The 24,580-nt window shown below is 54.6% G+C and overlaps 5 protein-coding genes across 5 annotated transcripts; 3 read left to right on the forward strand and 2 right to left on the reverse strand.

Moving 5' to 3' along the window:
* Nucleotides 1-535: 535 nt before the first annotated feature.
* On the reverse strand, nt 536-1,902 carry MONBRDRAFT_12924 (uncharacterized protein; the record flags this gene model as incomplete). Its single annotated transcript, XM_001750810.1, has 4 exons — nt 536-700; nt 796-867; nt 975-1,046; nt 1,501-1,902. The coding sequence occupies 4 exons, from the start codon at nt 1,900-1,902 to the stop codon at nt 536-538; spliced, it is 711 nt and encodes a 236-aa protein (XP_001750862.1).
* Nucleotides 1,903-4,072: 2,170 nt separating this feature from the next.
* On the reverse strand, nt 4,073-6,866 carry MONBRDRAFT_30356 (uncharacterized protein; the record flags this gene model as incomplete). The annotated part of the gene is made up of 10 exons (XM_001750811.1): nt 4,073-4,192; nt 4,558-4,668; nt 4,703-4,774; nt 5,038-5,109; nt 5,245-5,316; nt 5,389-5,460; nt 5,539-5,610; nt 5,685-5,756; nt 5,864-5,935; nt 6,057-6,866. 10 exons carry the CDS (start codon nt 6,864-6,866, stop codon nt 4,073-4,075), a joined length of 1,545 nt encoding a protein of 514 aa, XP_001750863.1.
* An 833-nt stretch (nt 6,867-7,699) lies between these two features.
* MONBRDRAFT_30357 (uncharacterized protein) lies at nt 7,700-11,308 on the forward strand (the record flags this gene model as incomplete). Its single annotated transcript, XM_001750790.1, has 12 exons — nt 7,700-8,491; nt 8,594-8,665; nt 8,930-9,061; nt 9,136-9,225; nt 9,306-9,377; nt 9,479-9,550; nt 9,928-9,999; nt 10,082-10,153; nt 10,447-10,515; nt 10,807-10,878; nt 10,966-11,037; nt 11,144-11,308. The coding sequence occupies 12 exons, from the start codon at nt 7,700-7,702 to the stop codon at nt 11,306-11,308; spliced, it is 1,752 nt and encodes a 583-aa protein (XP_001750842.1).
* Nucleotides 11,309-11,737: 429 nt separating this feature from the next.
* Nucleotides 11,738-12,137, forward strand: MONBRDRAFT_30358 (uncharacterized protein; the record flags this gene model as incomplete). Its single annotated transcript, XM_001750791.1, has 2 exons — nt 11,738-11,834; nt 11,872-12,137. The coding sequence occupies 2 exons, from the start codon at nt 11,738-11,740 to the stop codon at nt 12,135-12,137; spliced, it is 363 nt and encodes a 120-aa protein (XP_001750843.1).
* A 182-nt stretch (nt 12,138-12,319) lies between these two features.
* On the forward strand, nt 12,320-24,424 carry MONBRDRAFT_39322 (uncharacterized protein; the record flags this gene model as incomplete). Its single annotated transcript, XM_001750792.1, has 14 exons — nt 12,320-13,214; nt 13,317-13,388; nt 13,491-13,562; nt 13,652-13,723; nt 13,852-13,923; nt 14,020-14,091; nt 15,017-15,094; nt 16,906-17,979; nt 18,072-18,377; nt 18,759-20,042; nt 20,207-20,365; nt 20,501-22,165; nt 22,267-23,358; nt 24,206-24,424. Exons 1-14 carry the CDS (start codon nt 12,372-12,374, stop codon nt 24,422-24,424), a joined length of 7,080 nt encoding a protein of 2,359 aa, XP_001750844.1. The 5' UTR covers nt 12,320-12,371.
* Nucleotides 24,425-24,580: the final 156 nt, after the last annotated feature.

Here is a 24,580-nt window from a genome sequence, read left to right on the forward strand (position 1 = left end):
CCGGGGTCCGCGCTGAGATGGGGTCAGAGGGCAGCCAAACAGCCCTACACGGTGTGACGATCGATCCCAGCCGAGCCAACAGACACGTGGTAAATGCCTTGCCCTGTCCGTCTCCTCGCCCAGTAGTAAGGGCAAGGTTGGCTCCCCGATGGGAAAACCATGACGTTGGCTCTCCCACACAAGAGAGAGAGGACTCCAAGGACGTTGTGCTGTGTATTTCGTTTGTAAAAGAGCGTGGGGGTAAATGTGTGTTGTGTGTGTGTGTGTGTGTGTGTGTGTGTGTGTGTGTGTGTGTGTGTGTGTGTGTGTGTGTGTGTGTGTGTGTGTGTGTGTGTGTGTGCGTGTGTGAGTGAGCGAGCTTCTGGGCCAGGGTGAAGAGGGGGAGGCAGAGTACAAATGGGGTCTCATGGGTCAGCGGGGTGGTACTCATCAGCAGAAAGAGTTCAGCGGGCAAAACACGGCGACCCAGCGTAGGCGCTGTACCAGATCAATTATTGAAAATGTGTTTGCTTAGCGGGTGTACAACAGGAAGGCGCTAACAGTAGCATTGCTGGTTGTTGACACAGGTCGAAGAGCTCAGGGGGCTAAACTGTGTTGTAATGGCGTTGACGTCGAGATCCTCATTGCGGCAAATCAGGATGCTGCCCGTCACTGCCGTGAGGCCGGAGAGGGCGTCCAAATTCTCCAGCTCCGAGTTGTACTAGCGTCATTGGCGCAGAGCAGGCATCGAGTCGGTGAGAGTGCGTGCGCAAAGTGTGGGGTGACTGCAAAGACCCTGCAGCTGCGCAAGCTTACCTGAATCTTTAGATTCCCATTGATGACTGTCAGGCCTTCCAACCCCGTTAGAGATTCCAGCTCCGGGTGAGTCTAAAGACCAAGGTGTGGCGTAGGAGGATACGGCGAGTTGAGCCTAGCAAATTTAAACTCACACTCGGCCAGGGCTTATGATAGCAAGCGGGCGATTCCTTCCTTACTTGGATCTGCAAATGCGTGCCAATGTGCCGCAGGTTGGCTAGGCCGCTGATGCTGGCTAGGTCCTCGTTATCCTGACAGCCAAAAGAAAAAAAGAAAAAAAAAAAGAAAAAAAAGAACAATACTATCAATGTAACACGGCTGTCAATAACGCGGATCCACGCACATAATAGAGACGCACAAAGAGGGTCAGATACGATCCGATGGACGTCAGGCTGGCAAAGCCGTCAAGATTGGTGATTTTATCTGCCGCCTATAGCAGACAATCGGTGTGATTGTGACGACCTCAGAGCGTGGGCTTGGTAGCCAGGGCGCAAACAAGCCACAAAGAAGAACGGCGTACATAGATAGTCAAAGAACCGCCGATCGAGGCGAGGCTCGCAAACCCATCAACGTTCGTAAAGACTCGGTCTTCCTAAAGCATCGAATCGGGAGGAGGCACAAAAAAAAAAAGTGAAGTTCCAAGCCAGGACCGCTGCGGCAGAGCTGGCCGGGCCAAGGTAAGACGCAGACACGTGTGGGCCTTACGCGAATCAGGAGATTGCCAGTGATGGTGGCAACATTTTCAAAGACGGAGAGATTGGCCGTGACGAGCCCGGAACAGCTGTAAAGGGAGACGTCTCCGTCAATGCTGGTTGTATTCCGTGGCAGGACGCTCAGATCGCAACCCACATTCCCGGTATACACGTATTGCGGAATGGTCGTTGTCATCGTCAGCGCTGTTGTGCCCACTAACATTTCGAGCTTCTCCTTTAATGACGCTATCTCCTGAAGAATATCACGCCCATCGAGAAGAACACGCGCCTGCGAGCCAGAGGTGTTAATGTACAAGTTGCCTTCGTCATCGGTCGCGATGATGGGTGGAGGACTGGCCGAAACACTCGCGCAGACCACGCCCAGCGTCAACAGGAGCATGCACCACCCCGCCATCCCGAATCGCGCAAATCGCTCGTTGCTAAACGCCCGAGCCCCAAAAAAAAAAAAATACAAGCACGCCACACATCAGACAGCGCTTCTTGTTCTCAATCCAAAATCCCTCACAGCCACGCCACCAGTCAAGGAAAAAATTTGAAAACAATGCAATTATGTAGATAACCAGCCCCAAACCCAGGCACGCCAGCGCCTCCCTCGCCGACACGCCCCGACCCTGACATGCACGTACCCCGCCGCCCAAATCGCCGCGACCCGGCGTCCGGTGTTCCAATCAACTGTTGTCAAGTTGTAAAGTACTGTTGCGAACGGTCACGTTGATTTCCTTTATACCCAAACTGCGTCGCTCTCTAAATTTGAACGGCCTGGTTGCGCTTTCTCTAAGCAGGTTCCATCCTGGCAAACGATCTCTGGATTTGCCTTGACAGGGTTCGGAAGTGTAAAAAGCATCAAGTCACACTCTCTACATGTCTACTCTTCACCCTCACCTCTCTCTGTATCAACACGCATTTCTTCCCGCTTCTCTGGCCTCATGTCCCGCTTTTGCTGACAACATCCTGCCTTGACTAATATAAAGGCTTAACCTATATGCGATGTGGTCCTGCCCCGCCGCTCCGTAGACCCTGAATGCCTGAATGCCTGAATGCCTGAATGCCTGAGAGCTTAAGTACCTGAGTGCCTGAATGCCTGAGTGCCTGAATGCCTGAGAGCCTGGGAGCGTGAGAGCTTGAGTGCTTGTGTGCCCGGGAGCGTGAGAGCTTGAGTGCCTGAGAGCCTGAGAGCCTACATGCCTGAGAGCCTAAATGCCTGAGAGCCTGAATGCTTGAGTACCTGAGAGCTTGAGAGCCTTGAGTGCCTGAATGCCTGAGTGCCTGAGAGCCTGAGTACCTGAGTGCCGACTGGCCGCGAATTTCCCCGACCCGCTGGCTACGACTTGCTGGCTCCTGCAACTTGCCGAAGGCTATTTTGGAATCGTATGTAGACACGCCCCTTTCATCTTGTCCGTGTGCGGGCTCTCGTCTGCGTGTGCTCTTGGACTGCTCTCGCTCGCTTCTGTTGTCGCTTGCGCTCTTGATGCTCCCCTGTGCGTGCTTGTGGGTGAGGATGCGTTGGTGACGTGGGGAGGAGTACAATCGGTCTTGCGGCACACACATGATGGTCTCAGCTGCACTCCATTGGCGCATCGTGAATAGACTATGGATACAGCTCGCTTTCCCTGTTTGGCGCGAAAGCCCAGCGCAGCCGTGAAGCTCCTCGGTATCAGGCTTCCTCCTGCACATGACTCGCCACTTGTTCTAGTACCGCCTTTGACCTTATCCCGTCTTGCTCGATGAACTGCTTCTAGGCATCATGACTGCGGCCTTGGGCCTACTCTCGGACGCGGCGAGTCCACGCAGCGCCCTCCTCGTCACCACCGAGGTGTGCCACGCAGAACACGAGACGCTCCCTCCAAACTTTCCACCGTCCCCAGGACTTTTATTCTATACCCCAAACGGCTGCCATGAGCTCTTCGGCCTGTATTTCAAGTATGCGTGCCCAGGCTTTATCAGCTATGCGCCCCACATCTCTCTCTATGATGACGCAGAATGCACGGAGCACATCGACGAATTTGTTTTGCCACCCGATCATTGCTTTGGGCAACACTTGATGGCTTGCGCGCCCGCCTTGCCTAAAAACGTCACCGCCACGCTCGCCTATCACAATGACGCCTCGTGCTCTGACGATGCCCAGTTGACAGCAACGATGCTCCGGACCGCCTGTCCAACCACCTCGAGCCTCGCCATGGCCCTCTACGGCGACAGTATTGACAGCGTCTGTCAGGGTGATGCTGACTGTCCACGTCGGCTCCAAGGAGAGTATCTCTACACAAAGGTGACCGGGCAATGCTCAGGCCAACAGCTCTGGCTGACGGGGCATGCCGAAGATTGCCAGAGCGAGGTCTTCCATGTGGCTGTACCTGCACACGAATGCGTCGCCTTGGACTCATATGTCAAGGGTAGGTGTGTCAAGCCAAGGTCTCAAGATTCCATCATACGCCCACCTCACCCGCGCTCGCGACCCTGTCGTAGATGTTTCATTATCAAGCTTGGCCCAGACCTTGCAAACCACCGAGGAGCAGCTGTACATCACTTCAACCTGCGAGCAGAGCAGCGCCAGCTGGCCAGGGCCCTCAGCTGCCCTTTTGCTGATCTTTGGTGTTTTGAGCCTGCTTGCCACCATCAGCTAGTACCAGCGTTTTGTTGTGTTGAGTCCGGTATCGGGCCAGAAAGTTTGCATCATCCAGCTTGGTCTGACCCATCCCGCATATTATTCAATTGACATGACATCGGGAAGGTGTGACGTCATTCTTTTGACACAATGATGCTCTGCATACAAGACACGCCTCATCACAATTTCAACAATCGCTGCAATTTCTTGCAAAGCAGTACTTGGGAGCCGCGGCGTCGCCAAGCCCAGCCATCTTGTCTTGAGTGACGATTAGGTTCAACAAGGCGTTGTCGCAGACTCGTAGGTACGTGACCACCGTCGTCAGGTTACTGAGCCCATCAATCTTCTCGAGAACCGAGTTTCCCTTGACCCAGGAGCAACAAGTTTCAGCATGAGAGCTTCGGACCGGGCTGCTTTTGACACATTAGACAAGCCCGCGGGACAAACCCGCAATTCAAAGGATGTGATGCTGGTGAGACTTTCAAAACCAGCTAGCAGGCTAAGCCGATCATTGTGCTGCAGCAGGGGGAAAGGACGGATTGAGAAATTCTGGCATGGCTAATAAAAGGTTTATCAACGGAGAGACACGTACACGGACACTCATGTCAGAGCCCAGTTGTGGCAGTTTGTCAAACCCGGAGATGACAGTGAGATTGTCGTTGCTCTGTGGCGTGCAAGCGCAAATGTGTAAATGGAGGTGCAGAGGAAACCGGCGCCGGCGCCCTTTGTGTCAGAGTGTGATCTGAACAGAGGGCAGGTCTCAAAGGTTGTCGCATCCACCAACCCCAATGTGGAGATAACTGCCAATCATCGTCAGGTTACCAAAGCCTGCGATCGAGGTGAGCGCCGGATTGTCCTGAACACAGCGCAGGCATATCGTGAGTGCGTTCCTCTCTACCACCCTGGCACTTGACAGCACAGGCCCACCTTCACATCCAAGTCGGTCTGAATGGCTTTGAGATTGCCCAGCCCATCAAGGTGCTGTAGCGCCTTGTTATTCTATGAGGCGGGAGGGCAGCGACGTCGCTGTAATAAGCTGCCTCGTGATACACACGTCTACCCTATCCCCCGTCGTTGAACATGCAAAGAGAAATGAAAGTAAGCAAAGCAGAATCAACGACTTTCTTGCCGTACGTAGATGAGGAGGTAGTTGCCGATATGCGTGAGGCCAGCGAATCCATTGAGATTGCTGAGACTGTCATGATTCTAGAATTGACCAAACGTCGGGTCATGACAGTGCTTGGTCGACGCTGTAGAAGCTTGTCCTTGCTGGCTCACCTCTATGCGAACGTATTCATTGACGTGCTTGAGTTGTTCAAGCCCCGCGAGATCCTGCAGGACGTGATTCATCTACCTCGCACCATCGTGAGATCATGTCAGGGCGAGAGGCGAGCACAGGAAGCAAAGCCCACGCATAAGGGGCCTCACGCCAAGCGTCAAGAAAGCCCCAATGCGGGTCAGGGCTTGCAGACCATGCAGGTTGGTGAGTTTGACATTCGCCTACCACGGGTCCCGGCAGCCATGAGCACACATTGCAAGGTCGTTTGCCCAGGGGGTTGCGTTGGAGGGCTCACCAGGATATAGAGTTGTTTGCCAATGGACGACAAAGCTGCCAGCCCATTGATGTTGGTCAGCTGATAGTTGTTCTATTTTGGCGACAGGCATGCGCCCCCGAACAGTTGATCGCACATCTTGGCGTGAGGCAGGTGGGAGGCGGCAAGGCCTTTGCAATGCCGGAAGGGATTCGACGCACAGAAATGTGTAGGTAGCCACCAATAACCGACAGGCTGGCCAAGCCATTCAAATTAACCAGGGCTCCGTTTCTCTGAGACCCACACCAAGCCGCGGAAGGGTGCCATGAAGATGGGCAGCAACGGGCGAGGAGGGGAATGGCGGATGCGTAGTTCCTTCCCTTGACATGCATCAAGGGAGATCGGATGACAGACCTCTATCCGGACGTTTCCGGTGACGTTGCGCAGCTCGACAAGTACGAGCAGGTCGCTCGCTAGCAGAGCACTGCAACCAGACAGGATAAGATCGCCTCTTATTTCCGTGACGCCAGCAGGCACATTGCTGAGGCTGCACGAGCTTATATTGGGCGAGATCACGGGCTCAAGACTTGTGGTTGTGGGAGCTGGTGAGGAGGTGAAGATGCTGGTGGTGCGGCCAGCCAGCGCAGCGACAGCCTGCTGCAAGATCGCGAGCTCATCCAGCAGCGGCAACCCATTGACTGATACTTTCCCGGATCTGCTGCTGTTGAGAATGACATTGCCAAGGGGGTCCAGCGTCATTTCGGCCTGAACGGTTGGAGAGTTGGCCATGACGCCGGGAGGCGACGATGTAAGCGCTGGGACAAGAAGCTCTATTTGCGCTCGCAGCAGCAACAACTCGGCGCGGACGTCAATGCCATTGAAAAGAACCGTGCTGCCATTCAAGTGCAAGCCACCGCCATCATCGACGCCAACGGTGACATCCTCAACACTCGAACCAGCCACAGGGGTGGCAGCCGGGGTCGAGGTCGAGGTCATGGCCGTGGGGGTAGTCCAATCAGAGAAGGCGGCCGTGGCATTCTGTTTCAGGGCGCCTAGCTGCGCCACAACGTCAACGCCATCAACCAATACACGTTTCGAGCAGTTGACATGCAGTCGACCTGAATCGTCCACAATCAAGTGGCCATCCAGCACCAGCGCCCTGATACCACCGATCAGCAACACCGCCGCCAGCAGCTGCAAAAGCCGTACCCCTCTCCATGCCATCACCGAACACTTTGGAGTAATCTTCGTCGTCGACCAAGTCCACCCCTGACATCCCAAGCCATGGATCGGCCAGCGCTCAAACAGGACCGCCCACTTTTTTTTTTTTTTTTTTTTTTTTTTTTTGCGTGCATTTGTCGAAGTTTGTCTGACAACTTGGAAACTGAGATGATGAAGAGAGGAGAGAAAGGGAGAGGAGAGAAAGGGAGAGAAAGGTAATAACACAACTACCACATGTAAAGGGGGATCAATTGGAGAGGGTATACACAATGACACTAACTACCACATGTGACAACAGGAAACAAAAGAAACAAGAGAGAGAGAGAGAGAGACGAAAAGAGAGAGAGAGAGAAGAGAGAAACTGAGAGAGAGAGAAACTGAGAGAGAGAGAGAGAGAGAGAGAGAGAGAGAGAGAGAGAGAGAGATGAATTGGTTTGGTTTGGTCGGTTTGAGAAAGAGAGAGAGAGAGAGCGTGTGCGTGAGATAGGATGAGGGAGTGGAATCAAAGGAACCAGCAGTAGGAGGAGGACATGGGCTGGAAATGGCGGCGTGGACGAGGAGATTGGGATGGCGGTGGCACGGGGCTGGAGTGCCAGAGGGGATGGTTGTCGGAAAAGTGGGCAATGAGAGGAGCAGCAGGGGGTGATTGGATACCCAACGGTTAGCTCAATACCAGCGTGTGTGTGTTGTGTTGGTGAGTGGTGTGTTTCATGCGAACATGGCGTGGCTCATTTTTTTTGCGTGGGCGTGCTCCTCTTCTTGGGAGTGATCGATCGATCGCGGTGATGGGGCGCCAGAGTTGCAAGTCGCAGCAATGGGGCCGGTCCTTGGTGCTCATGGCCCTGGCCATGCTGCTGGCCGGGACGGGAGCACGGCCGACCATGCGCTTGGATGCCGTTGGGAACTTGCGCATCGACACCGGTCCGACCGAGACGGCTGCCAGCGTCTTGCTCAACGGCGTCGATGCCGTTGGGGCCCTGACCACCCTGCGGCGGGCGATTGCTAATCTGGGCGGCCACATCATCGAGCCTGCTCCCCTTATCAAGGAGCCTGTCGAGGCAGCCAAGGCTCGCTTTGCCCTGAATGAGTGTGGCCATCTCGTCCTCAACAGCAGCGCGGGCCGAGGCGTTCTGTTGAATGGGATGGACGTCCTGCACGAGCTGACGCTCCTCCAGCAAGCCACAGAGGCCCTAGCGTCGAGTGCTGCGATCGAGACGGCCTCCACGGCCTCAAGCGCCTCGGTGGCGCCTGTTTCCGCTTCCTGTTCTAAGCTGATGGATGCGAGGGCCGAAAATTCCATCACGGTCGACTCTGTGGGCAACGTTCATCTCAATTCGAGCGGGATGCAGGCCATATGGCTGAATGGGCTGGATTTTCTCAGCGCGCTGACCGAGCTGCAAGCCGCGGTCACCCGTCTGGAGCAAGCCACCACGGCGTCTCCGAGCACCTCACCGGTCCCCGTCCATGTCCATGTGGGCAACGTGGGCTGTGACCTGTCCGCAATCCCGCCCACCACTGCCACCATCCAGGGGAACCTGATGCTCGACCAATGCGGGGACGCGTTCACGGGGGCCGGGATGATGGTCTTGAGCCACCTCCAGCGGGTTGAAGGGTCTGTATCCATTTCGGTGCGTCGAATTCGGCACCAACCCAACCTCTTGAATGCGACCATGATACACGATGCTGTCTGGGACGGTGCTTCACCCTGAGCCCCTCTTGTTCGACGCTAGGGCAATGCTGCTTTGACCCACGTGGATGGTCTGAGCAACCTCTATTACATCAGTGATAGCCTGACGATTGGCGTACGTGCTGTCGATGCCGTCCAACTGACGCAACCGTTCTTCTTGTGTTTCTGTGTTTCCGTGTTTATTTACTGACACTTTGATTTTTTTTTCTCCTTGGCAGAACAATGCTGCTTTGACCAGCGTGGATGGTTTGGGGCATCTGATCGACATCGGCGGCTCCTTGACAATTTCTGTATGCCGACACACACCTATTTTACAGCAAAGCGGCGTGCAAGGTCATGCCCGCATGTTCTCAACCACAATAATGGGTCTGTGTGACAGGAAAATATGCAGCTGACCGACATTGATGGCTTGAGTGGTCTCAAGTCTATTCCTGGCCATGTTTATCTCTCCGTACGTCAGACGCATCATTCCGAGCTTTGCAAGGAAAAAGCCGGGACGCTCTTTGGATGGGTATCACCCCTTCAATCATACTCACTCTGGTTTCAACGGTATTATTATCAATATCATTTTTATGTTTTTCGCAGAACAATGCCCAGCTCACCAATGTATATGGCTTGAACAATCTCCACAACATTAGCGGCAGCTTGCAGATTAACGTGTGTACCTTTGTGACGGTTTGCCCTGCCCCTGGGCACCATGGCGCTGTCACCCGTTCTTACTTCCTTCTTGGCATGTTTGATCCCTTTGTTCGCAGAACAATGACAACTTGTTGAACGTGGATGGCTTGAACAATCTCCACATCATTGGCGGCGGCCTGCAGATCAACGTGTGTACCTTTGTCGCGTTTTGATCTGCCCCTGGGCGCCATGGCTGTCACCACACGTTCTTACTTCCTTCTCTTTGCATGTTTGATCCCTTCGTTGGCAGAACAATGACAACTTGTTGAACGTGGATGGTCTGAGAAACCTCAGCGCCATTGGCAGCTTCTTGGCAATTTCGGTACGATTACAGCAAGTTTGCGTGCACTCAACCCCAAATGCATGATCGGCTTTTCTCAACCACCAATGGTCCACGGGACAGAGCAACATGTTACTCACCAACGTTGATGGGTTGAGCGGTCTTGGATCCATCCCGGGTTACCTTAATCTTTACGTACGGTACAGAGCCTGCCTTGCAACAAAGCAATCAAAGTGTCCTTTGGAAGAATGATTGTTCTTACAAGGCATATTTGCGTAGAACAATGCCGCCCTGTCCAACTTACGCGGTCTGAACAGCATTTCCTCCATTGGCCTAGACCTGGCGATTTCTGTATGTGCTGGCAGCAACCTTGGTGGCGTTCTAATTTTGTCCTCACCCTGTAAAACGTTTTTCGGCAGGCCAATGCCGTTTTGAGCAACGTCGACGGGCTTGGCAGTGTTACGAGCACTGGTGGTCGCTTGTATCTCCAGGTACGTTGTTGAGGGTGTCTCATGCTGATGTTGCAGGGTTGGGTCCTGTCCGTCACATTTGGTGTTTCACTGGCTTGATCAGACCAATGTTGCCCTGTCCAATGTTGACGGGCTTGGGAATATCATCAGCGTTGGAGGTGACTTGATCGTGCGGGTATGTTTCTGTCCGAGCAAGCCGCGGGTCTAGCCCTCAACCCAATTGGGCTGGTGGTGCGCACTTCTGAGCGTCTCATGCGGAGGTACATTGCTGGCTGGTAAAGAACAATGTTGCGCTCACCAATGTGGATGGGCTTCGGAGTCTTATAAGCTTTGTTGGCGACTTGGTCATCTGGGTTTGTCGTCGTTTGCGAGCATGTCATGCCAATGTTTTGTCTGCGCGAGAGCAGTTCGCATTATTTGAAGGTGTACTTTCAAACGTCTTATGTGATGCTCTACTGATCGGGGCAGGGTAACGTCGCCTTATCCAATGTGAATGGGCTCATGGGCCTCACAAACGTTGGTTACCTCTTCTTCCACGTACGTTGTCGCGTGCTGGCGCCATGGCGGTGCTGTGGACTGGTGGACGGAAAGCCGATCAGGATAATGACGTTCCTTCAGGCGTCTCATCGGTTCTTTCTGCTGACCGGACAGAGCAACCACGCCCTGACCAACGTGTACGGGCTTTCGAACCTCCAAAGCGTCGGTGGCTATTTGTTGATTGATGTATGTTGCGCGAAGGCTTGGCGTGCTGATGTTACAGTGTTGAGTGATGATCGGCGCAACGGGTGAAAATGTATAATCGTCTTGTGCTTTTGCCGGCTGGTGCAGTACCATGCCAGCTTGACCAATCTTGATGGGCTGGGAAGGCTCACAAGCGTTGGTGACTACTTGAGCATCAATGTACGTTCTGATCTGAGAGCAACGTCGATGATGTGAGGGCGTGATATGAGATGGTGGTGTGCACGTCTTACTTACTACCTTGGACAGAACCTTGGCGCCCTGACCGATGTGGATGGGCTTGGAAATCTCACAGCCGTTGGTGGCTCCTTGGCCATCTTTGTACGTGGCTGAGGTTCAAGGAACATGCTGATCTTGCGGGTGTGGCCGAGTGCATCCTCATATGTAGTTGTAAACATCTCATTTCCCGATTTGCCGGCTCGTGTAGTCTAATACGGCCCTGAGCAATGTGCAAGGGCTTGCAAGTCTTACATCCGTCGGAGCCGACGTTCAAATTTGCTCGAATCCTCAACTAGACCTATTATCGGTGCCTGCATCGGTTCTGTCGCTTGGCACCTGCCAGGTTATTGGCGGAACATGCAGTCCCTGTTGAATTGCTGCTGTAGCTCGCGTTTGGCGTGATCTTGATGCTTTGCAGCATGTGGTGGGACTTGTTTGAGCCACAAAGTGTGGAGATTAGTCTGTATCTGAACCAAGCGCGCGAGCGGTGGGCCGCTTGGGAAGTGAGCGAGAGACCGTTAGGACGGAGCAGGAGATTTGATGGTGGTGAATGTCAATTCAAGCGGTTTGGTGACTAGGCTGCTGTATCTCCCGCACACATTAGGGTTGTTTGATTCGGAGGACAAGAACATTTTACACTTGTGTCAAACCGCAGGTGTAACTGCAAAAAAGTGGCAAGAGGTAGCCACGGGCTTTTGGCACACAAGGCAGTCTACTCGCAAGTTGTGACGCATTTAAGGACATGCGAGGTCCGACGCGTATCCCGCCAAACTTGCGCATCAGAGAGAGTTTGTAGGTATGCATGCGTGAATGCAACCAGATCAACAATAAGGAGTTGGACAATGATAGCTGTGTGCGCACCCAGAGCAAGTCTTTGACGATCGGATTTGAAGCCAGAGGTGGTTCATTAAAAAAATGGCTAAATTCGTGCCATAGATGAACGATCGAGAAACAAAGAGAGACGGAGAGGCAGGGGAGGCGGAGGTGGACAAACGCTAAGACACCAGAAGGGCATGGAGACAATGGAGAGAGAGCTAGTTGGAGAGAGAGAGAGGAAGAGAGAGACAGAGACAGAGAGAGAAAGAGAGAGACAGAGAGAGAGAGACGAGAGAGAGACGAGAGAGAGAGATAGAGAGTCGAGAGAGACAAAGACAGAGAGGCAGAGACAGAGGACAGAGACAGAGAAAGACAGAGAGAGATAGAGAGTCGACTGAGACAGAGACAGAGACAGAGAGAGCCAGAGAGGCAGAGCCAAAAAAAATAAACAAAAAGGCGAAAGAGATGTCATACACATTGGAAAATGGAGGACATGTTGACTCGTTTGCTTGAAGGCAGTCACAAACATGACGTGACTCTGGATGTTTTTTTTTTTATGCGACATAGTGGAAAATTTGTGAAGTGCTCCTCTTCTTGGGAGTGATCGATCGATCGCGGTGATGGGGCGCCAGAGTTGTCAGTCGCAGCAGTGGGGCCGGTCCTTGGTGCTCATGGCCCTGGCCATGCTGCTGGCCGGGACGGGAGCACGGCCGACCATGCGCTTGGATGCCGTTGGGAACTTGCGCATCGACACCGGTCCGACCGAGACGGCTGCCAGCGTCTTGCTCAACGGCGTCGATGCCGTTGGGGCCCTGACCGCCCTGCGGCGGGCGATTGTTCATCTGGGCGGCCACATCATCGAGCCTGCTCCCCTTATCGAGGAGCCTGTCGAGGCAGCCAAGGCTTGCTTTGCGCTGAATGAGTGTGGCCATCTCGTCCTCAACAGCAGCACGGGCCGAGGCGTTCTGTTGAATGGGATGGACGTCCTGCACGAGCTGACGCTCCTCCAGCAAGCCACAGAGGCCCTAGCGTCGAGTGCTGCGATCGAGACGGCCTCCACGGCCTCAAGCGCCTCGGTGGCGCCTGTTTCCGCTTCCTGTTCTACGCTGATGGATGCGGGGGCCGAAAATTCCATCACGGTCGACTCTGTGGGCAACGTTCATCTCAATTCGAGCGGGATGCAGGCCATATGGCTGAATGGGCTGGATTTTCTCAGCGCGCTGGCCGAGCTGCAAGCCGCGGTCACCCGTCTGGAGCAAGCCACCACGGCGTCTCCGAGCACCTCACCGGTCCCCGTCCATGTCCATGTGGGCAACGTGGGCTGTGACCTGTCCGCAATCCCGCCCACCACTGCCACGATCCAGGGGAACCTGATGCTCGACCAATGCGGGGACGCGTTCACGGGGGCCGGGATGATGGTCTTGAGCCACCTCCAGCGGGTTGAAGGGTCTGTATCCATTTCGGTGCGTCGAATTCGGCACCAACCCAACCTCTTGAATGCGACCATGATACACGATGCTGTCTGGGACGGTGCTTCACCCTGAGCCCCTCTTGTTCGACGCTAGGGCAATGCTGCTTTGACCCACGTGGATGGTCTGAGCAACCTCTATTACATCAGTGATAGCCTGACGATTGGCGTACGTGCTGTCGATGCCGTCCGACTGACGCAACCGTTCTTCTTGTGTTTCTGTGTTTCCGTGTTTATTTACTGACACTTTGATTTTTTTTCTCCTTGGCAGAACAATGCTGCTTTGACCAGCGTGGATGGCCTGGGGCATCTGATCGACATCGGCGGCTCCTTGACAATTTCTGTATGCCGACACACACCTATTTTACAGCAGAGCCGTGTGCAAGGTCATGCCCGCATGTTCTCAACCACAATAATGGGTCTGTGTGACAGGAAAATGTGCAGCTGACCGACATTGATGGCTTGAGTGGTCTCAAGTCTATTCCAGGCCATGTTTATGTCTCCGTACGTCAGACGCATCATTCCGAGCTTTGCAAGGATAAAGCCGGGACGCTCTTTGGATGGGCATCACCCCTTCAATCATACTCACTCTGGTTTCAACGTTATCTTTTCTTCTTTAAATTTTTTCGCAGAACAATGCCCAGATCACCAATGTGGATGGCTTGGCTAGTATCAATTATATTGCTAGTCACCTCAGCTTGATTGTGCGTTTGGTCCGAAGAATTATTTGGCTCAGTACTTGGCCTCGGTTGACAAACACGTTTTTTATCAAGACCATGACGTTGTTTTTTTGCTTACAGGGCAACACTGCTTTGAGTCAAGTCGATGGTCTGCGAAGCGTTACTAGCGTGCCCGGGCACCTCACCATTACGGTACGCCAACTCATGACATTGCTTGCCCTGCGACTATCACAACTATTGTATCATGACTCCTTGCGTAGGAGAACGATTCAATAACAAACGTGGATGGACTTGGCAGTTTGGCTGGCGTTGCTGGTAACTTCGACTTGAACGTACGAAAATTGTGCTTGTGACCCTGCTTGCAACCATAGTGCCTCTTTTTTTTTTTTTGGCGCATTGTTGCAATTGGCTGATGATGACCCACGCAGTTTAACACTGGCTTGACCAACGTGGATGGACTGAGCAGTCTGGTTCGAGTCGGTGGGGATCTCAACTTGAACGTACGATAGCGTTGTGGTATTGACCCGATGGTTGGCATGTGCTAACTATATTTGCACGCATTGCCGGTCCAACTGCCCTCCTTTTAGGCCAATGATCATTTGACCAGCGTCAGCGGTCTAGCTAGCCTGGACTCTGTTAATGGAGCCGTGCGTGTTTGCTCCAACCCTCACCTTGACCTTTGGAGCGTTCCCCTTGAACTAAATTCTCTCGGCGCCTGTCAAGACATCACCACCGGAACGTGCGGCTCTTGTTGATGACGCACCGCTACTCGGGCCTGATTGCACACAATTGCTCGGGTGTTTTTTTTTTCCCTCATGCCTGAATTTGACTACAAACAACCTTAATATACTATAATGATCTCGAACCAGCTTTCGCGAAGATGAACCAAACACTTGGACCCATTCATCGCCAGATGAAACACGAGCCCTTCATTCCACTCCAAGGGCCAATGGGAATGACAGCTGATCTTCCCGTGCCGTCTCGGCCAATACTGTATTCAGATGCGTCATGTGGCCCGTGACGTGAAGGATGCGTCACAGCCGAACGCTGATCGAGGGGGACCTCAGCAGCTATCAACATTGAATTTTCATCTGATCTTCCTTTTTGCTTCTGGCAGACTCGCCGGTCGGGCTTTCCGATTACAAAAGGGGTGAAAGACTCCTCGCCGTGGCGGTTATTGGAGGCGAGAAAAAAGGTGAATGATGCTGCTCGTTCCCTTTGCGTTGCCGATGAGCTTAAAGTTGGCTCGCTAGCCGTCAGGAATGGTCGCTCGCATCCGGCAGTCAGCCACCGGGCGTGTAATACCATGGCTGGCAACGAGGCAGTACACGTTGTACGCACAAGCCCCGGATTTGCGGTGCTCTGGAAGCTGCTCGTAACAGGCGAGCTATCATGGCAAGCAAAGGGACAGTCCGGTTTTGCAGCGCTTTGGAAACTTTTGCTGTTGTGTTTTAGACTTTGATGATGAAAACAAAAAAAAAGACTTTGTGAAAAAGTGTGTGTGTGTGTGTGTGTGTGTGTCTGTGTGTGTGTGTGTGTGTGTGTGTGTGTCTGTGTTCTTTACATTTTTCCTTTGACTCTTCTTCCTCTTGCTCTTCTTCTTCTTCTTCCCCTCTCTTTGGCGTTGGTATCATTCTCGGCATCGGCGGGTTGCTCGACGTGCCTTGCTTGTGTGCGTGGTGGCTGACTGCTTGTGCTTGGTACGGGACTCTCCTGGTCGTGGCCTTGCGGCGACGCCAGATCGCTTGATTGAGAGCATCGCTGCCATTTTTTTCCGTGGTGTGAAACCACTGATCTCGCCTCGCAGTCATCAGCGTACGCTTGGGCAAACAAATACACCGGGCCGCAACTGTCACCGAGAACTGTTGGCCAAAGGTGAGTCGCTTGACGACGTGCTGCCCGATGCAAACATGTACATCCATGGATGTACGTCTGCTGTTTGGTATGCAGTTGTGTGGTATTGGCTACACTTTGAATATGTCACTGAGTAGGGTGACGTTATGGTATAACATGGGACATATACTGCATGTTTGCATCATCCCACAGGATGGCTGGACACCACTGCACTGGGCCTGCATTCACGGTCATCCCACGGTGGTAAAGATGTTGTTGAAGCACGGTGTTGATTCTGACGCCAAGGCCAACGTCGGTACAGTACCTCCCCCTTCTCGTTACCCCTCTGACTGCTGCTCTTGCTCCCGTTGCTCGTCGCCTTTGCCCCGTCCCTCCTCTCCTCTACACCCTGCCCACCCGTGCGCGTCCGTTCTTCCCCCTGGCTCCTTTTTTCTTTCCCGCTATCCCTCTTTTCCCCCGTTTTGCGTCCGCCCGTTGTCGGTGCTCCCCGCGCCCCGACCCTGCGCCCCGCTGGTGTCTTCCGTCTGCCGTCCTTGCTCTCCCCTTTTCTACTCTATCCAGGCACCACTCCACCCTTTGCCGTTGCGCCTCTGCCTCTCTCGCTCGCTTCAGCGGCTTTTGGTGGTCGTTTCTTCAGTTTTACCCATCACACTGAGCTTTCCCTTTCTTTTTTTTTTTTCTTCCCCTCTCCAAACGCGCCTCCTTTCGAACCCCTGCTACCTGCCCGTACCATTTGTACACCACTCGCGCGTCTGGCGGCTTCGGCACACTCAAAAGAATTTTCGCCTGTGTTCTGAGAAAACAAATGCACGTCGCCCAACTCAGCCCTCGCGTCGCTGCCCACCTTACACGCTCCAATCACATGTTCTCAGAGTGGCGAAACGCCCCTCGAATGCGGACGTCGCAACGGACATGGCGACGAGCTGGAGCCCGTGTTTGCTGCTCACGAGGCTTGCCTGTCACAACCACCCGCATCCCTCGCTCCGCCCACGCCGGCACCGCCTTCAGCCTGGCTGCCGTCTCTGCCCACCACCCCCACCCTCGAGGTCAGCCTGCTCTCCCATCTTATTTTCCCAATGCAGTTACTACCCCAATCCCCACGGCCTTATCCAACCTGATCACGACCAATGGCACCACGCAACCCTTATTTAGACCACGGCCTCTGTTGTGGTGGCAGTGGACAGGTGGCTCAAGCCGCTCCTGCCCGCGCACACCACCACCCATCCCCTCTCTCACCTCGATGCATTTATCAACGGTGCTGCCAAACAAGACCCCAATCTTGGAACGGCAGTTGCTTCAATCCGCAAAACCATCGATGAAGCTCGACCAGATTGTCCCGCCATGGACTGGGCTACCTTTCAGGCGACCATTACCCAGGTTCTCAACGCACTCGACCAGGCACTGGCAGCGCCCAAAGCGTTGAGCAACCGCTTGAAGCAATTGGACCCCAACACTGACAACCTAGAATCAATACTGCAAGAGCTGCATGGTGCCACGACTGGATTTGAGCTGCAACCAGCTTTTCTTGAGCTTCAGACCTTTTTGGCAGCATGCCCCGCTCCACCCACCACGCCAGTGATTGCGCCCAAAACGCCACCCTCCGACCTAGCGGCGGCCCTGAGCAAAGTCATCGTTCTGAGCGGCGTGGAACCCAAACGTCAAGAGCTGCTCACCAGCGCCAACAGCAACCTCAAGCGCTTGGTGCTGGCCTTGATTGATGCCCTGGGTGCCGTGGCAAGAGCGGGAACCAATGACACGATTCATCGCGTGGAGACGCTAGGGCAGTGCGCGCGATGCGTGGATGCGAGTGCGCCGCCGCCAGCCGAGGCATTGCCCGAGGCCTGGGAGGAGCTATGCCAAGCTCACGGGAAGCTGAGCCTAACGCTATGCAGAGGCAAATGTCATACATGTGTTTTGTTCTGCCCCCTTTTAGGCTTGAGCTGTCGAATGAGAAACTTACATGTTAACAAATCTATCCCCCGGGAATGCCACGGCCTGCAAGCAGAACTCAAGTGTGACATCATGTTTTGTCTTTTTCCACACGTCAATCCATCCTCTTTCAATCCATTCTCGCCTTGCTCGTATCCTCTGTTCACTCGGCCCGCCAACGCTTCGAGCTATCGTCATTCAACACACCCAGCCATGTCAAGGGCGCAAGAGAGCGTTTGCTTGCACTGCAATATCACCTTCCACAGTCGTGTTGCAAGAGATCAACATGTTTCTTTGGTGCGTGGCGTGCATCATGAATCTGTCTGATTGTTCTCCGAAAAAAAAAAAAAAAACACCTCATCACCTCATCATCATTCGTGAACATGTAGGTGCACCAGAAGAGAACACGGATCAGGTTGAACGGAGAAGTGATCGTTCGACACCGGGAGAATGACGGCTTTTTTCATTGCCGAGTGGCAGGGTGCCACTACCGCCACAAACGTGCGGTCACTCTCAAGTCTCACCTTCGACACCAACATGAGGAGCGGGCACCACCCATGCCGGCAGTGATCAACAACCATCCGCCTGCTCGCCAAAAACCCGCTCGAACGCGCACGAGAAAGCGCGTAGTCAGGCTTGACCGAGGCCTAGGCATTGCTGGGGCTCGGCAGTTCATGGAGGGCATTGGTTGCTTGGTGAGCCCTGCTGTTGCATCACTGGTCTGTACGCATTGTGGCCATGTCCTGAGCGGCAGGGTACTCCATCACATCCTCAACAAGCACCATGTAAGGTGTAGCCAAGAAGATATCGACGCAGCCACGGCACTCCTGCGCTCCCTGCAGCCTGAGGAGCCGCCAATTAACCTCGGGCCAGAATCAGGACCTTGTTTGCCTGTAGAAGGCATTCCTATTCTTGACGGTGTGGGTTGCCCCTTATGTCAAGCATGCTTTACCTCGAGCGGCAGTCTCAAAAATCACGTTATGGCAGAGCATCCAGATGAACCAGGGGCCTAGCAGTCGCCACGACTTGTCAAGCTGCAAAAGCCGTTGCGTGGAGCTGGAGTTCGTTGTGTCGAGGTCATTGTCGAAGAGAGCCACGATGCTTCGGCAGCCGATGTAAGCGAAAACGAGCAGGAGCTCGAGGAGCAGCAGCGGTTCAAGCACTTTATCTCAAGCACCCAGGCCATGGCCTCAGAGGCTGAGGATAAGCGATGCCCGCACGGCGTTCACCAGATGCATCCGTTCTACGACAGCGTGGGCATGACGCTGGTCATTAACGAGCTGAAGTCAGAGCGCATGGTCGAACTGGGCCACAACACCCCGTCGGCACTCCTCGAGTCGGGCATGCATGAGCTGTTCTGGACGGCCTACGAGCAGCTCTCGGATCAGGGCCTGGCCGCCGCTGCGGTGACGCGTCTGTTTGACGACAATGAAGGGCAGTATCAGCATCGCCCCATGCGGCAAGTACAGCCGCAAACCGTCAGCAGGTACCTGAGTCTTGGAACACGCCTGGTCCAATTTTTGCTGCTGCTGGAGGCCATGCCAGCCCCCGATCCGTCCAGCTTTCTGGGCCAGGTGCTTGCCAGCCGTGGCCCTGCGGTAATCAATGCCACCGCGGCTCTGAGTGCGGCTCTGGACGCTGGAATGACCAAGAAAGAGCTGGTCGAGCCCCTGACGTCTCTGTGGCTGGCCCTGGTGGAGGTGGAGCTGAGCCTCTTTGACAACGACAAGGTGCACTTTGTCAACGTCTTCCTATTGTGCACGGCCGTGTCCAAAGGAAGCGGCATCCTGCAAGACATCAGGCAGTGGACCACGACGCCCGCTGGACTGCTGTACGTTTTCAAATTGTTCCTGCTTCGCCGTGGCAAGAATGAGTCGTGGTCAGTGGCCAACGAGTTGAGGCCGTATATGCAGCCCGGGCGATTGGTGCATTTCTTGAGCCAGCGCATGAGCATGGCACGAACAGCGAGCATGGCCGAGGGGCAGGCTGGAGTCGACGTCGAGGTCCGAGCCGATGGCGACGTGACGGACGAGACGCTGCACACCATTGTCTGTCGAGGCATTGAGCTCAATGTGGAGGAGCTTGGGGCTGCCTTGGAGCAGATGCGCAAAGACATGACGGAAACATTGGACAAGCACCTCTTGTTGGTCTCAGGCCTGCGGACGAAGTACGAGAACGAAAATGAGCGGCTGCGATTGAAGGAGGATCGGACCAACAGGGTCAAGAACTGGTGGGTGGGCCATGGCAGTCCAGCCGAGAACGCGCTGTTTGATCACATTGGCCAGACCCCGAGTCTGCGGCAAGAGTTTATCCGAACGGAGCATGGGTCCAGTGGCGAGCTGACCTTTCGAGAGGACAGGGTACGGGTATGGCTCCGATATGTGCGCAGGTTCAACGAGCTAGCACTCACCTACACGCACATTGCCGGAGGTACGATTGAATCAAGCCGTCTCTTGGCTTTTTTTTTTTTTTTTTTTTTTTTTTTTTTTGTTCCTGCCACTCATGCCTGCTTGCCTTTGACTAGGTCTGCCGCCACGAGCCTCTGTGTATCAAGGGCTGTCCTACAAAAACGGCGTGGGCCGGCAACGAGCCGCGTTTTTTTGCCGAGAAGCAGCTCTCCATATTGACCCGCGTGAGCAAGACCTACTGGCTGTCCCTGAACGAACAGCACACCTTTCGATACGTAGACCAGGAAATCAGCACGCCTGCGATCCATGAGAGAAGCAATAACAGATCAGGAAGAAAGAGGACGTGAGGAACAATGATGATCTAGATAATGAAAAGGGGGCTGATATTCATGTATTTACTGCTGTGCAAGCCTCTGGAGCACATGCTGAGCAGCTGGCTGCAAAAGCGGGGCGGGCTGGACACCCCCGACGACGAGAACGGCATTCACAATGCCGAGCAGGACGACGAAGATTTCCTCGACGACGAGCTGGATGAAGACCACATGAGCCACGACGAGACGATGACTTTGCGACGCGAGGTCCGGGACGCTCGAAACCACTACAACAACAGCCACCTGCTCTTCAACATTGCGCCCCTGCAGACGATGGTCAGCCCAGCCACCATATATGCGACATTTCGTCGACAAATGACCACGTACCTGCATCGGCCAAAGCTGGGGGTGGCCACGTGGCGACACGCCGCAACCTTCTGGATGACGACGTTTGTGATTAACCGACTGTCGGCCGAGACGACCGGCGCCCTGGGCAGCCTGATCCACACTCAAGCTCAACACTCTGGGGACACCGCCCAGCGGGCCTATGCACGCACAGCCAGTGACCATGTGCAAACCAAAATGTCGTCGCGATTGATGCATCAAGTGGCCTCGCAAAAATGGCATGCTTTGTTTGGACTAGATCGCAAGCGCAGCATAGCCGAGTTGACCGCGAACCAAGAAGCATTGAAAGCTCGCTATCCCATCAGCTGGAACCCGGTGACTGACCTCTCACCCGAGGCAAACGGGCGTATCATCATGAACACGAGGGCCGAGCATGACGTACCCTACATGACCCAGCTGGCCAAGCAGGCGAGCATCTCGTGGGGCCACAGTTTCAACAGCCAAGAACAGTTGGACCTGGCTGCGGCTATTGACCAGCACCAGCCGGAGGATGGATGGCTGATTGTTGTTGCACCGACAGGCATGGGCAAAACATTTTGTACCCTGCCCAAGCTGGGCTGTCGCCCGCATGCCGGTACGGTGCTGTGGATTGTGCCGTTTGTGGCCGTGGCCAACGATTTATTGCGGCGATTTCAAGGCGCAGGTCACAGTGCCCAGCGATGGCTTGGTCCCTCTACACAGGTGGCAGATGGCCTGGACGTGCTCATCGTTACGACCGACATGTTTGTCCGCGTGGGATCTGAATCCCTACATGGGAAGGTCTGCTTTCAGCGCATCCGCACCGTGGTGATGGACGAGGCGCACACACTCATCTCAGATGCCAGCTACCGAGATGTGATGGACGAAGTCGCAGCCAGTGTTGGCTCTGGCGGATGGACCAACATCAAACGCGTGGCGTTGACGGGCACACTTTGCATCGGGGACCAGGAGCATCTGTTTCGAAAGCTGGGTCAGCAAGTCGGGGGCAAGGTGTACCGTCTGGAGACGATGCGTCGCGATCTGCAGCTGCGTGTGCTTCACGGAAATCAGCTGAACTTTTTGTCGCATGTGCAAGACACTGTGGACACGCAGCGGGTGATGCGTCAGGCGAATGGGGAGCGTGTGCACATGATGGTCTTTTGCGACACTGTGAACGAGGTGAAGCTGCTGTGTGACCAGCTGCACGCACGCGGCTACATGGCCTTGCCCTACTACACCGACCTGGAGGAGAAGGCGCAAAAGGACCACGTGGCACAGTGGCAACGGGGTGAATGCGACGTCATTGTGGCCACCAGCTGCCTCAGCACGGGTGTGGATCTGCTCACCATTCGCCACGTGCTGTGGTATGGCAACGGCTACAACGTCTATACGCTGGCCCAGGTACGTTGTTGCTCAAACAGTCGTGTGACTGTATGGAGTTGAAAACAAAAAAAAAAATTCAATTGTTGGTTTTGCTGATGGTGTACATGTGCTTGGGCTAGGCATTTGGTCGGGCTGGTCGCGATAAACAGGGAGGAACTGCCGAGCTGTGGCTACCAGTGAGACGTGGGCCAGCACCGGGCATGGAAAAGTTTGTCGAGGGCAATGCGTGCCGCAGCTGGGCGCTCGGCAAGTTGCTAGATCCCCGCGCCGCGACATGCTTTGCTGCCGGCCAGTCGCTTTGTGACGTGTGCGCAGGAACAGCACAGCGCCTGGAGCCAGCAATAGCTGCGCGCCAGCAGCGCGCTGCCCAAGCGTTGAGTGTGGGGCATGTGGAAGCAGAGCCCGAGGCGATGGCGGAGGAGGAAGATGTGTTGTCTGAGCCACCTGCAGCACGGCTCGAGGAAGAAGAATCGATCGGGCCAGAGTCCGCTTTGGATGTAACTTCAGCATCGAACGTTGACACAGTCGCGTCCCCAGGACCAGGTGCCGTTGCAGCGCAGTCGAGCAGAAGCACTCCACGTGCCCAGGACACGGCTGTGGTGGCGACAAATGGAGGGCCAATGACGGACGCTGCTGTGCCACGGATACAGACGAGTGCTGCTTGGATTGATGAGGCAGATACAGCACCCATGTCGGTGCCAGCTTCACCCATGGTCTCTGATGCTGATGGCGAGGCGCCTTTACAGCAAGACGCGCGTGGCCCGGCGCAAACCACGATGGCAGAGGGCGAGAGCACGTCACAGCCAGTCGTGCAGTCAGCAGCACAGCCAACCCCCACGAAACACGCGCCAACCCCGTCGGCCTCGATCATTTGCGTGCCAGTACCATCGGCCTCGGGTTCAACCTCGTCTCCGGCGCGATCGGCTGCAAGCTCAGCCTCGGGTACACTGCGGCGTAAGCGAGTGCCGCTGGCTGCTGAAAGTACATGTACCCCTGGGTCTGACAATCATGACGATGGCAACGGCATCGCTACCAGCCCTGCTGCCTCAACATCCAAGCGAACGGCATCGGATGTCACGTGCACAGCTGTTGCTTCTTCAACAGCGGCGCAAGCAGCGGAGTCGCCTCTTCCCGCAGCAAAACGAGCAGCATCGAGTGGCACGCGCACCGCTACCGTTGCCGCTACTGCTATCACTCGCTCTGAAGCCCCGGTATCTGCTGCGGCTACGCCACCGAATCGGCACAACGTCGCCCCAATATTTCGGTCGAAATCGGGGACAAAAAAAAAAATCTGATGAACAACGCGGCGGCTGACAAGTTTATTGGCGTTCTGAAGTTGATGGATGATTACTGCATGCGATGTACCATTCGACAGGCGAAACCCGTCCTGAAGGCTGGGCATCAATGCGTATGCAATCGTGTTTGTGAGCGGTGTCACTTCGGAGGACACGAGACAAGTGAATGTTCAGTGCACCTCGCATACCCCGACAGAGCCTGTTGCTACGCTTGTGGAATGCCAAGGAAGATTCGTGGATGGGATACATGGAATCACCGTTGCAGGCAGTCTCAAGGACTGGATTCGGGCCTGAGCTGTCTCCTCCTTTATTCGGACTGTAATCCGGGGCTGCGCGACCTGGCCCACCGGATGGGCTACAACTTGAGGGAAAGGACATTGAAGGATATAAAAACGCGCGACTTGTTTGTCAAGTGGCTGTACTCGTCCGGTCCTTGTCCATTTCCAGGGGATGGGCATTGGCGTCTTGTGGAATTTGTGTTTGAAAGTGCGAGGATCCTGCTTCCCAGTGCGGCGGAAGCCCAAGTCGGCCCCCTCGACAGCTTTCGCTAAACACACACAGGAAGCCCTTTTGAGAATCAGAACACAGAACCGAATGTCAGAATGTCATCATCTTTTGTATCTTCAATAACTGCTGAATAGACTGCATCTTTTTACTTGGAATGGCCATGATCAGCTTCAATTAATTGAAGCTTTGCTGCATTAACCTCTTGCCTCTATATCCTTCCCTTTGCTGTTGACTTCATTTTTTTTTTTTCTCACAGACGCGCCACGATGAAGCGGGCCATGGGCGGGGCGCGCGCGCACTCCTGGTGGTGCGTTGTCGTCGTTGTGGCGCGACGGGCAAGTGCTGCCGAGGTGCAAGCGACGTCATGGATGAACGGGTGGCCAAGCGACATTGCCGCGTGACCGTCATGGATTTACCATTCTTGCTGATCTCGTGTTGGGCTGCCATTTGTTGTCAAGACAATTCCTCGCTCTGACCCATGAAGAGCCGCGATGGCTCGTGCGCTGATGGACGCGCTAGCGAGGCCCAAGAGCCACGGTGCCTGGTCAGATCCGGCACGAAGCACTCCCGCTCAAATGCAGGTGAGAAACCGATCTTAGGCCCGCTTTTGAAGATGCTATCCATGTTGCCC

The sequence above is a fragment of the Monosiga brevicollis genome, genomic scaffold (genome assembly GCF_000002865.3).
Source record: "Monosiga brevicollis MX1 MONBRscaffold_48 genomic scaffold, whole genome shotgun sequence".
In the NCBI taxonomy this organism is placed as follows: Eukaryota; class Choanoflagellata; order Craspedida; family Salpingoecidae; genus Monosiga; species Monosiga brevicollis.